The sequence below is a fragment of the Nannobrachium achirus genome, assembly GCF_963921795.1.
Source record: "Nannobrachium achirus genome assembly, chromosome: 22".
NCBI lineage: Eukaryota > Metazoa > Chordata > Actinopteri > Myctophiformes > Myctophidae > Nannobrachium > Nannobrachium achirus.
In genome coordinates, this window is record NC_137829.1 from 28,940,723 (window position 1) to 28,952,756 (window position 12,034).

At 43.7% G+C, this 12,034-nt stretch overlaps 1 protein-coding gene across 1 annotated transcript in view; it reads left to right on the top strand.

Annotated features, from left to right (window-relative positions):
• Positions 1 to 5,465: 5,465 nt before the first annotated feature.
• The window catches only part of anos1 (anosmin 1), a gene marked incomplete at both ends in the record, with an annotated part of 66,662 nt that continues 60,093 nt past the window's right edge, over positions 5,466 to 12,034 (top strand). Inside the window, one exon of the mRNA XM_080753295.1 lies at positions 5,466 to 5,663. Within this exon, the coding sequence (XP_080609421.1) occupies positions 5,466 to 5,663 (198 nt within the window). The remainder of the gene's footprint in view (positions 5,664 to 12,034) is intronic.

Sequence of the window (12,034 nt, forward strand, 5' to 3'; positions counted from 1 at the left end):
CTACTACAACTTATAATTGGTTTCCATTCCTCCAATATGCATGACACAGTGCTGAATTGTTTTAGGAGGTGGTGAAAGGAGGAACATATTCCACGGCCATCTATTTAAAGCTCTACCACACAAAAGTGATTTATTTTTCCACCCGCATAACATACAGTATAGGATAAATATTTTCTCAGCACATGTTGGAAACCCTGGAGAACACGCGAGAAGTTGAAATGTAATCAAGAATAGCCTAAACAAAAGAATGACTGTATGGCTGAGAATTCATATCAGATAGAACGTGACTATTTAGAAAGTTCAGAAAGAAATATCTCACACATACTTATATAGCCTACTAATTTATTTAAGTCGTAATCAGTGATAAATGTAAATGTGAAATAGCAATTATAGGCGTAGCCGTAGACTGAACAAACTGGGTATGGATCAGACACTTAAAATGCAGATCGTGAATAATAGACCCAAATAAAGAGTGATATCAATTCCCTTTTCATGTGTAAGAATTCCTCACAGCCAAAGTGAGTTTGGAGGAAACAACATGTTCTTACAGACCATCCCCCCTGGTGGTAGACAGACTGTAATGCTGCCATTTCACTGATCATGATAGCTTTGTCTGGGCTCAGTAAATGATGCAACAACTTTCTGCTTTTAATTTGCAGTCATGTCAGTGTTTATCAAAGGTACTGTTTCATCGTTGCCTGCTTCGTCTTGATAGATCAATATCTGTTGTGATGATGTCAGCACAGGTGCTTGATCTTAGAGACAGATAGAATGTTTGTTGTTGTTTTTGCTACGGTTTTGTTTCAAGTAGCTATCTTCAGGGGTGTAACAAGGGGAGGGTGGGGGGTTGGGGGGGAGCAGGACTGAGTTACTAGGGCCCAAGGTGGAGGGGCCTTTATTATTTTATACTTTAGCTATTGAAAATCAAACCTCGGTTCGAAGTGGAGCGGTGAATTTGAGCAGCTGTACCCTATGTGAGTGAGTGAGTGAGTGTAAACTGTGCCTGTGAGTGAGTGGTGAGTGTGCCTGGCCTGCACAAAACAGCGCCCCTCCTTTAACTAGTGTGTTGTGTGTGGCCACTCAAGGTATTGCCCAGGCTACGGACAGGGCCAGCCAGCCACCCAGCCAGCCAGCCAGCCAGCCAGCCACATACCCACGGATATACCTGTTCATTGGGAGCGCTTTCACCGCTCCAAAAATAGTAGATACACAAGCTCACAGCACGGTACAAAGTGCCGAGCTGCGAGCTTGTATCTGCTATTTTTGAAAAGTTGTGAAAACGTGTGCAAATCTTCGAATATATGTATTTTTTAAGCGAACATTTGTTTTGCTTCTGGGGGGTCCCTGGAACGAAATATTTTGAGATGGGGGTCCGTGGCTAAATACATATCATTTTGGGGGTCCTTCACGTGAAAAGGTTTGAGCAGCACTGACATAGAAACATGGGTTTAAAAAAAAAAACATGTTTAGAAAAATATTTAGAAGACATTTATAGAATCGGGTCAAAAGAATTCAAAGATTGCACACATTTTCACGATTTAAAAAAAATATCAGATCTACAAGCTCGCAGCGCAGCACTCGGTGCTGCGCTGTGAGCTTGTATATCTGCTATTTTTCAATAGTTAAAGCATTAAATAACGCGAAACAATGTGTTCCCAATCTAAATGGGGGGCCCACAGTGAATCCTTGTACCCAGGGCCCAGAATTTGGCGCGACACCCCTGTTTATGGGCACCTTGCATATAGCCTACCTTAGATCAAGCAGTGAGAATTTCAGTTGAAATGGAAGCCATGAATGCAAGTTCATTCATGCACTTCACCAGTGTGACAGGTCTTGTTTTACAGGTTTAAGTTAAGGGCCATATAACATTTTGACAGTTTGTATTGTGTTGATAATGATATCCAAATACATAAAATGCACACACATCTACAGTATGTGTGTGCACATAAAGGAGTAATGTGCTCATTATCTGAACCACAGCATAGCCTTTAAACATTTATATTCCTTTTTGAGCGGTGGTCACACCGTCTCCATAGCGTGGCCGTGTGTGTATCCGTGTGTGTTTATGTATGTATGTATGTGGGTGGGTGCGTCCGTAGCCTGAGGTATTTAGCCTGCAATACCTTTTCTGACCACACATGTTAAGGGAGGGGCGCTGTTGTTCAGGCCAGGCACACTCACATTTACACACACATGCACGCATGCACGCACGCACGCGCGCGCACACACACACACACGCAGCCTCCACCGCTCAGTTCACACGAGTGTGATTTTTCTATTCTCCAGAGATAATCTATAATTCTTGTAAGCTTTCTAGTTCAAAGATCAGCATCGTCAATAAAACTGTTGTCAATAACTAAACAAATCCAACAAGCCTCGCTACACCAATAGCCCTGGATTCAATGTTTAATTTATGATACAGTTATAGTGGTGCTTGGAAACAGATGCAGGTCACAATTTATGCAGACATGGTCTGGTGTATATGTTATTATCACACTATGCCAAGTTATAATTGCTTACAGCTATTGGGGCATGGGATTTGTGCCATAATACTTTTGCCATCTTTTGTTTTGTTAACCAGCACTCATAACAAAGCTGATTGTCTCCTCTGATCCATGTGGCCTCTCATCACAGGAGCGAACAACAATGAGTCCACCTGCGCTTTTAAGGATCAAAGATACCAGGTTGTTTGATTGCCATGTATCTGCTTTCTAAACTGCACGTTGTCTGAAAACTGATGCCGGCGTGTTATCTTTTTAGGCTCCTGTGTCGTATCGTCTGACACAAGCCCACATTTTAGTAACCTCGGGACTGCAGTGGGTGCCTTTGCCACTGCGACATGCATAGCCTTATCAACTGATCCTAGAGGAGGTACTATTTAAAGAAAGAGCTTATAGACTTGCAGTGTAACAAAGGAGTTTGCACACAAACTCAGCCGTCATGAATAATCAGCAATCATATGGACATTCAATCCAAGTGTATAATAATCCAAGTATATATTAAAACTCCAACATCAACATATGACAGAATAAGTAACTTAGGTCAATCTTTGCCTCTCACATCACATAAATAACATTGGTGTTATTTATGTGGCCCTTCTACAACAGGGTCAGAATGAGGTCGATGGAAGCGGTTGGAGAATCAGAGAAAGGTTTGGGCTGTTAGGGCTGCCGGGGTCAGAGGGCATACTGAGGTGATGGGGGATTAGGAGAGATTCTAAAAGGAAGCTTTGGAGTCTCACAGCCCTCAAAGTAACATGATGGGGATTCCAAATCGCCTTTGGAACAATACCACGGTGCAGTATAAACTCAACAGAACATAACATCAATGGTAATTGTGTGGATCAGAATGCTGGTCTATTTATTAAGGTATCCACATAAAAATAGCTGTGTGGGGAGAAAAGATTCCCAATTGGTCAGAGCATAAAATAGAAGAAGTGTAATGAACAAAACAAGGAATTTCATTGCTGCGTGTGGTGGAAGTGAGCTGAGTTCGGAAAACTTGTTGGCACTACTGTAGTGAATAACATTCACCTTGCTTTGTGCATTATATGGTTTCCCACCAATTCTGATCTTTATTATGAACGCTATTTATGGAGATAAACAAGAAGTAATGGATGATAGTGGTAATCTTTGGTATGAATCAATGGCAATGACATAGGTTTCAGCAGAAACGAAGTCCCTCCTCTGCCCAGACAAATAGCTCCTCTCAATCCTGCTTTATAGCCTGAGTTCACTATTGGCAGAGGCTTTTCCCAGTCAATGAAAGCATGGCGTCGTAGGGATGTGTGTCCCACAGGCTGCAGGAGACATTAGGACCGCACACAGGCAGTGTGTTTCCTTCACCACACACCATAAAATCCCCTACCACACATGGCTGTAATAAGCCAACAAATTAAGCCATTACACCGTTTTTAAGGTACACAGACATCCGCGTTTAAATATTTTAAGAGTGGCAAGGGATCTCTCACCGCAAGTTACACTGTGTGTCTCAGACCACCAGGGAAATGGACACCGGATCCACCCTGCCATCGCACCTCCATGGGGACGGCTTTCGTGGTGACTCTCCCTGCAGAAACCCTCTGTTCTGACCAGCTAGAATGTTGAGTTTCTATAAAGTCTACGCACAGCAATGGAAACTGATGGAAATAGACGTTTTGTGAGGTGATCCCCGCCTCTATCCAGGATGTACTTGTACGGGCACAATAACATTTCATTATTAGAGGCGAGGGCTAAATCATTTGGCACACAGTGCATCATTGCCCACCCCCCTCCCCCGGGCAAGGTGGCAACTTGAGCCAAATCTAATGATGTTTTGTAAAGAGTCTCCGTTTCTGTCCCATTCTGTATACAGTTTAAGAGCAACAGCCATAAAAGTTCATTAAGCTGCTGCTGTAATGGTGTGCAGGGAAGTACTCCATAAGCTGAGAAAGGCAGAGCAAGACGCTCTTGTAAACCCTCTAGGGAACTTTCCAATTAAATACTCACTCTTTTACTCTAATAAATGGCAGAGAACTGGAGCTTTTCCTACATGTCATATTTTCTCCATACCTCGGGCTACGAGATGGTTGCCAAAAGTTGGGAGTCCATCGTGAGGAATTTAGTTTAGGATGGTTTTAATTGTTTTCCATGTACAATAGTTTTTCCAAGCTACTGTTAAAACGGAAAGGGCTTCCCTGGGATGTTGGCATGCTTCACCGGGGCCATATGTGAGGGCCTCATACAGACAACCTGACTGGTTTACATCTTTTTGATGAGTTCTTCTGAGTTGTAGACCTACCATCAGTAGATGGCAGTAGGTCTGACTACCACAGCCACTAGAGATGATCAATATTGACATGTGTGCACTGTAGGTGATGAAATGTATCTATTTAACTATTTATTGTAACAAACAAAGCTGACAGTTTTCCTTGAGAAAACCCACTTGTACACATTTTCAATCACTGACAGCAAGGTTAGGCTGTCATTTGGTAATGTCACCCTTAAGTTGCAAACAGTGCCTGTTTGTTGATTGTCGTCACAACATTATTTATGTATTTTTTATCTTGAACTAAACACTGGGAAAACACTCATCACTAATAGGCTTTCTGAATTTCAGTAACATCAATTTAATAATTGTTAACTTAACATAAATGTGAAATAATAGGACAGGCTATCTAATCTAATATGCATGAAATAGTTTTCTTGGGTCATCATCATCATCATCACCACAACACAAGTCTACACATTGAATAACCTGTTCGGGTCTTTGATTGGCCCGCACTCTGGTATACCTGCTAAGACACCCACCGTGCACGTCAATCACCGGGAGATCCTCCAATGGCGGAGCGCATCAGCCCCTAGACTCCTCCCTGGTGTATAATTGAAGTTTCTTTAGTTTCTCCAGCCAGCGGAGTCCACACAGCACACAGCAGTGTAGTCCGATCTGTGGAGAGGGATTAAACACACAAACTGGCCGGGACCATGATGTTTTCCAGGAACGTAAACGTGCAGTGTGCGAGCCTGTGTCTGTGGATTATAGTGCTGGTAGCCCCGGGAAGCGTGGTGCACGCGAGGAAGCAGGACGACACTTTCTTCACTGCCAGTATTTACCGAGCAAGATGCGCTTCGAGATGCCTCAGCCTGCACATCACTCGCATCTCGGCTTTTTTCAAGCACTCTCAGGTAGGAGCATGTGGACTGGTCACAGATACACCAATCTGATCTGGATTCTATTTAACAGGCTACACGAAATACATCACGTAGCCTATTGTTGTATGATGATCTCGTCAGTGAATGATTCTTAAATTCAGACAAACCTCATTAAAAACTGCTCCCCGAGTCCACACTTGACTGTGATATATGAGCACTGAGCAGCAGGTCACTATTGGTTGCTGACACACTTTTTTCCCTACAGTTTTGTTGCCTCTCTGTGATATAATATTATTACTGTCAGGAAAATGATGGATCTTTCCCAATGGAAAGTGTCCTATGCTGGCCCCAGATCTCCGCACAGGTAGCCTATGCTATATGATGACAATGAAGTTTACTTATAAGTACAAGGCACAGTAGCACAGATGTCACTATACAAATGAGATATAATTGATAAACAACATAGGCAAATGCAGTATTATTTATTTGGACACCGGTGTATGCTTTATACATTGCTTCAATGGAGCCAATTCCGTATGTTTAACGACCTAACATGTAACATTCATTATTGTAGCCTATATGCATGTAAATGTGGGGGACTTCACTTAAGACGTCATATTGGTGGGCTCTGCTGTAACCAATTTATTTTATGGGTAACTTAACTTGCCCTCACGCAAGTGCAGAGCTACTGCCTTTCGAATTAATGACGACCTTTTAAGACCATGCATTCCCACAGAGCTGTTGTGATTCAGTTTATGTTTGAAGTTATTTGCTGAGGAATTAGCTTTGTCCTCCTGGGTGAATTGGTATGTGGTGTCAGAAGCTGTTTTTCATCCTCCACTGGACACACTGTTCTCCGCCAGGACTCCAGAACAAGGACTTGGCCAATGATCCTTTCCACCCTCTGCTCCTTTTCACCATCTATCTCTGTCCGCCGCCTGTCTGTTTTTACTTGCCTCATTTGCATTTGCAAGGCTTTTCCTTCTCTATATAACCACTAGGTGCATTAATGGACCTCTAATTGTCAGGAGGATGCATTGTAAAGTGATGTTAAACTGTAATTAGGTGCGATGAATCAACCCTCAGTGCATTGTCTCCCTCTCTCAAGTGATGTGTTATCTTGATGTTTGAGGGCATTCATTACTAGGAATTTCCTAGCCTTGGATCAAGACTATCTTATACCTGTACGTATTTTATCGATTTTGACATTTGCATAGATACAAAAGTTAAAGTCAGACTATTAAATATATCTATGATATTCTTGATCCAAGGCTAAGGATTTCCTATGGAACAACTGGGCAAGAATTCTGGTAGGCTATTGTTCTTCTAGGGGTTTGCATTGCTATGGGGACTGCATAATGTGTCACTGTCGAGGCATGAAATCAGCCACCAGCCCACTGAGAAGTCAAAGGAGATTGAAAAGTAATTGATGAGGTTCCACCTCTAAATGAAGAGCTAATAGTCTTGATAATTGACTGCAGAGCTTCGGTCTCCTGTGTGGCTATAACCTCAGGTGTATTCACTGAGGGAGAAAATGAGAAGGAAATAGTTGGCTGAAGAGTAGTTTTTGGGGAGTTGATAATGGTGTCTGCATGAGCGACTTTGCGGGTCTAAGAATAGACGGCAATTGTTGCTGATACTCAGTGAGGACTCTGTTTTATGTACTGTGTTCTTCTCAACAGGCCTTTCGTGTGTCTGTGTGTGTGTGTGTGTGTGTGTGTGTGTGTGTGTGTGTGTGTGTGTGTGTGTGTGTGTGTGTGTGTGCGACTGTGCGTGTGTGTGTGTGTGTGTGGGGGGGGGGGCATTGGGGGGGTGTCTAGTCAGCTGCGAAAACACATGGTTCTCCTCCCCTCCCCCGGCCCATGGCCCTGTCACCAAATGCCAGGCAGCATCACACCTCGTAGGCTTGTGTGGAGGATACACACTGAGCTTCTGAAATCTGATGTAAACATGACGTCGCTGCACACCAAAAATAGCTGATCTACAAGCTCACAGCACGTCACATCCGCAACATGGCGCGTGAGCTTGAGCTATGCAGATCATCTATTTTCGGGGCGCGACACCGCCGTGCGGCGGGGCACATATTAGGTATGATGCTGCTCCGTTGAGGTCACCTTCCTGCTAAATGCAGGGGCCCACTTGGGCTAAATGTGATAAGCTTCCCATGTAGCGTTGCCTCCACGCCGGCGCATGCTCAGTCAGCACAACCTACAGGTGGATCTGCTTCCTCTGGCAGATCTTATTACAGCAATGGGGCCGACGGGGCGCTTCGGTGCTCCACTCAAATGATTGAGACGGCAGACCCCCTTAATTCAACTCGGAAAGCATTCATCCTTTAGGGGTCATTTAATACTCGATAAGGAAACCGAGACACACAATGCTTTCTGTTCTAATGGAAATGAATTGTTTCAGCAGTGTGTCAAAGAGGGCCACGTATTAGCCCACTGTTGGTGATTTACTTTTAATATTTTTCACAAGTATAACTCTACTCTGGAGGGATTGCGTCTCGTTTGGATTTGGACTCATTTAGATGGTACAAGGGCCAATTTGTTCCAACACGTTTTTACAGCTGGAATTTAGAAAATCTGTTTTTCATATTAGCTTTTCTAATCAATTTGTACACTCTCCGAATACTGGTGTGAAGCTGACAAAAGAATTTAGCGCTTGCAGCTGCCGTGGACTCGTACCCAAGTCTGTCCTTTTTATATGGCTGAATCGGGGTGCAAAATCAGATGCCGTTTTAATTGTCACAAATTATGAATTAGTGAAGTGGAAACAGACCATGGCGTTACAGACTTGGGAAACTCATGCGTAGGTCATTGGTTGTCAGATTTATAGCTTCGATAGATTTATTAATGTCATACTGTTTCCAAATACAGATGTATTTATTGACATTTTACTCCACTTATGGGGAACATGTCACCCCAGTACAATAGACAGAGGGGAACACCCAGCCATAAATATTAGCCTTGGACACTTTAAAATATTAAGAGCGAACTGGGGCCTCTGTTCACTAATGCATTCTGAAAGCATCGGGCCTGTAGTGGATTATTTATGTGAGGACCTGTAAAGCCAAAAACAAGGTGTGTCTATAAGGTCTTGTTATTACATTCAACGTCATAAAAGTAGAACATCTTAAATTCGGCGATTCATTTCCAACGTGCCGCGTAGTGAAGTTTAAGTGTCGCACTTGTGTGAGATTTGTGTTTTTTAAGCGCAGGGGAAGAAAAAACATTGGAAAGTAGTTTTTCCGTGTCCCCTTGTTTTTGCCTTTGATATTAAATAGCTCGTGGTGGAATAAAACCACGGCCAGAGCTCCTCTCATGTGTGGAGTTTTTCATTAGCGAAGACAGCGGATGAATAGGGGTCTATGTAGCTTGGCCTCACCTCACTGTAAATGCTTTTAAAGCATGACAGTCCTGTCTGTAAATCTACCTCCCCCTCCCCATCCCCATTGCAGCGCTACACCCTTCTAGTTACCTCCTCTGACAAACAGCCCGCATTCCTGACTGGAGACAACTTCAGACCATCATTAGTTGAAATTGATCACCCATGCTTCCTTATTAACCTTGGATGTGGACAGAGCGCACATTAGCTCACTTTCACAACCCCTATCAAATAATTCATACAAAGTGAATAATTTATGAATGAACGCACACGCACGTGCACGCACGCACACACACACACACACACACACACACACACACACACACACACACACACACACACTCTCTCTCTCTCTCTCCCTCTAAATCTTCTTGGGATCTTTTTATTTTTGCTCTCAACATGTGCCCTGAAGGGTTAGCTATTTGGGTGTCAGCTGAGAACCCCTGGGCTGTTGAAGGACACTCGGGGACACTAGTCTGTGCTCTTTGGTCCCGTCTCAAAACCTGTCCAGAATAGTTCAAGGAGCCATCCATAGTCACTTAGAATGGATCTATGTTACTCATTCACTGGCGCTCGAGAGGCATGTGGCCCGAGCGGGACAGATTGGTTTACTCCAAATCAAAGAGGCCGATAAGAAACAAAAGATTTCCACTTTCAAAAGGAGGAATGCTGACCTCAAAGGTAAAGCGAGTTTTTTGTCCATGTTCCTCTCAGATGTCTAGACAATACAGCGATCCCCCTGGCCACCTGCTCCGTCTTCTCAGCTGACACGAGCCGTATCTCGGGGATGAATTCCCCGTGTACATGACTTCCGACAGCGCCGAAAAAGGCCCGCGAGCTCACCTCAGCCACACACATAGAACAAGCTGAAGCCTTCTGGGGGCTTGTGTCTTACAGATACCATCATATTAGTAGCTTTGAGGAGGATATCTGCAGAACATGTCATCCTTTTTGAGGGAGTCCTTGACAGGCGTCAAGACTGCATAATGTTCAGACTGAGGAATGCCATGGGTGAGTCACAGGGATGAAGCCCTGACCTATAATTATTCCCCATTGGTCCCTGACATGGTGGGGTCAGACCCAGACAGCTGGGGCAACATCCCACTGAGCTCCTATGCAACGAGGGGATGGTGTCACACTGCAAAATTAGCTGCTCCATGGATCTAGACCTGTCGTCACTGACGGATGGGCAAAGAGGAGGTGTCAGAAACAGGACCGGTGATTTAGGACGCGGTCTAGAGTTGTGACAACTTGTATAAATTATCCTGAGGGATCGGCTGCCAGTGTAAATGTCAAGGTTTTATTTACTGGGTGTCACCAGTGGGGAATTTGGCCAACATTGATGGATCACTTTTCTTACATTTCTACACTCAACAAGGATTTCAATCATCATATGTACAGTTCTATATTTCCTTGAATATATACACTATTATTGTGATCCACATTCTGTATTCTGTGAACACCTACGGTATCTTTCTTGTTTAAAAGTTTCAGTCACGTTGTTGCACACGTGCAAAATATAGAAACCAGTCTCTTGATTTGCCAACGTGCTAAGCTTTCAGACTTTCTGTTTTTCTTCTTCTGTTTTGTATCATTATCGGCACCTTTGGTGGAATAAATGTGCTGTTCTGGATTTGACCAAACAATCATGAATTCCTTTGAAGCTCCCTGACCGTTATCCTTGACACCAAAAGCACAGCACTTACTGGTACTGGTTAGCAAATTAAACCCTTTAATGATAAGTTCTCTCCTGAGGTCTCATGGGAAATTTCCTCTGGATTACATTGTTGAAGAAGGCTTTGAACTTGACATTGAACTTAAGCAGACTTTTTGCCTGCAGACCTTTAAAGTTAGGCTCTGTCTGTCCTACCTACCTCAGTGCCATATTATAGCCGTGCAGTGCCCGCTCATTGCTTATTTATACGTGTATTAATGGGAGCTCTAACACCATACCTTTTCTAAGAATGTGCCATTTCATTTTGTGCATAAGCTTTCCGCTTGTTCATTGATGATAAAGAGAAATGGCATAATCAATGAGTCAATAAGACATAAAGCCGACAAGTTAACACACAAGCTTTCTACCCTGAAGACAAAGCTCTCCACCACAAATGCTTAAACCGCTTGTTGCCTCTAGCTGCCTTTTTATATTAAATCAAAATAAGTTAACCACATACTTTGTCATATCATGGTGTCATGTGGAAAATATAGCCAATCTACAAGCTCACAACGAGTCCGCAATACGTGCTGCAAACACATTGTAAGCTTGTAGATCAACTATTTCGCTTTTTTATAGGTTTTTTATGGCAGGAAATACTTGCATATAAGGACAAAAATGGGGACACCAGATTGAAATTAAATTGCATAACATATTTTTCATTGGAATTCAGAAAATAGCCACATGGCATAAGTGATCTACTCGCTCTCCCAAGGACGCCTATGATTCTCTCAGAGAGAGGTATCAGGAGGACTCGGCACAATTAGGCCAAATGTTTGTCTTGTTGGAAAGGCAGAAAATGGCACTTCCACAGCAATTATTGGGGGGGGTGGCAGTGGTGGGGGGGTCTGGTCAGAGGTATCTGCTGTCTACACAGGAGTGCTGACATCAGTTCCTGCCCGCAAACGACCCCAGGGATGTCTGTTGAGAGATCAAACGGCGCTCTTTTAGAAGAGCTCAGGTCACCGCGCTTCACTGAAACTGACCAGAGGTCCTCCCTGCTGGCACCGACGCCGTGACCCCACTTCCCTGCTTATGTTTCCCCATACAGCCACAGTCAGCAGCATACAAGGCATACCTAAAGTCACGGTGCAAAGTGTGTGTGTGTGTGTGTGTGTGTGTGTGTGTGTGTGTGTGTGTGTGTGTGTGTGTGTGTGTGTGTGTGTGTGTGTGTGTGTGTGTGTGTGTGTGTGTGTGTGTGTGTGTGTGTGTGTGTGTGTGTGTGTGTGTGTGTGTGTGTGTGTGTGTGTGTGTGTGTGTGTGTGTGTGTGTGTGTTCGTGTGTGGCATCTGGTATTAAAAAC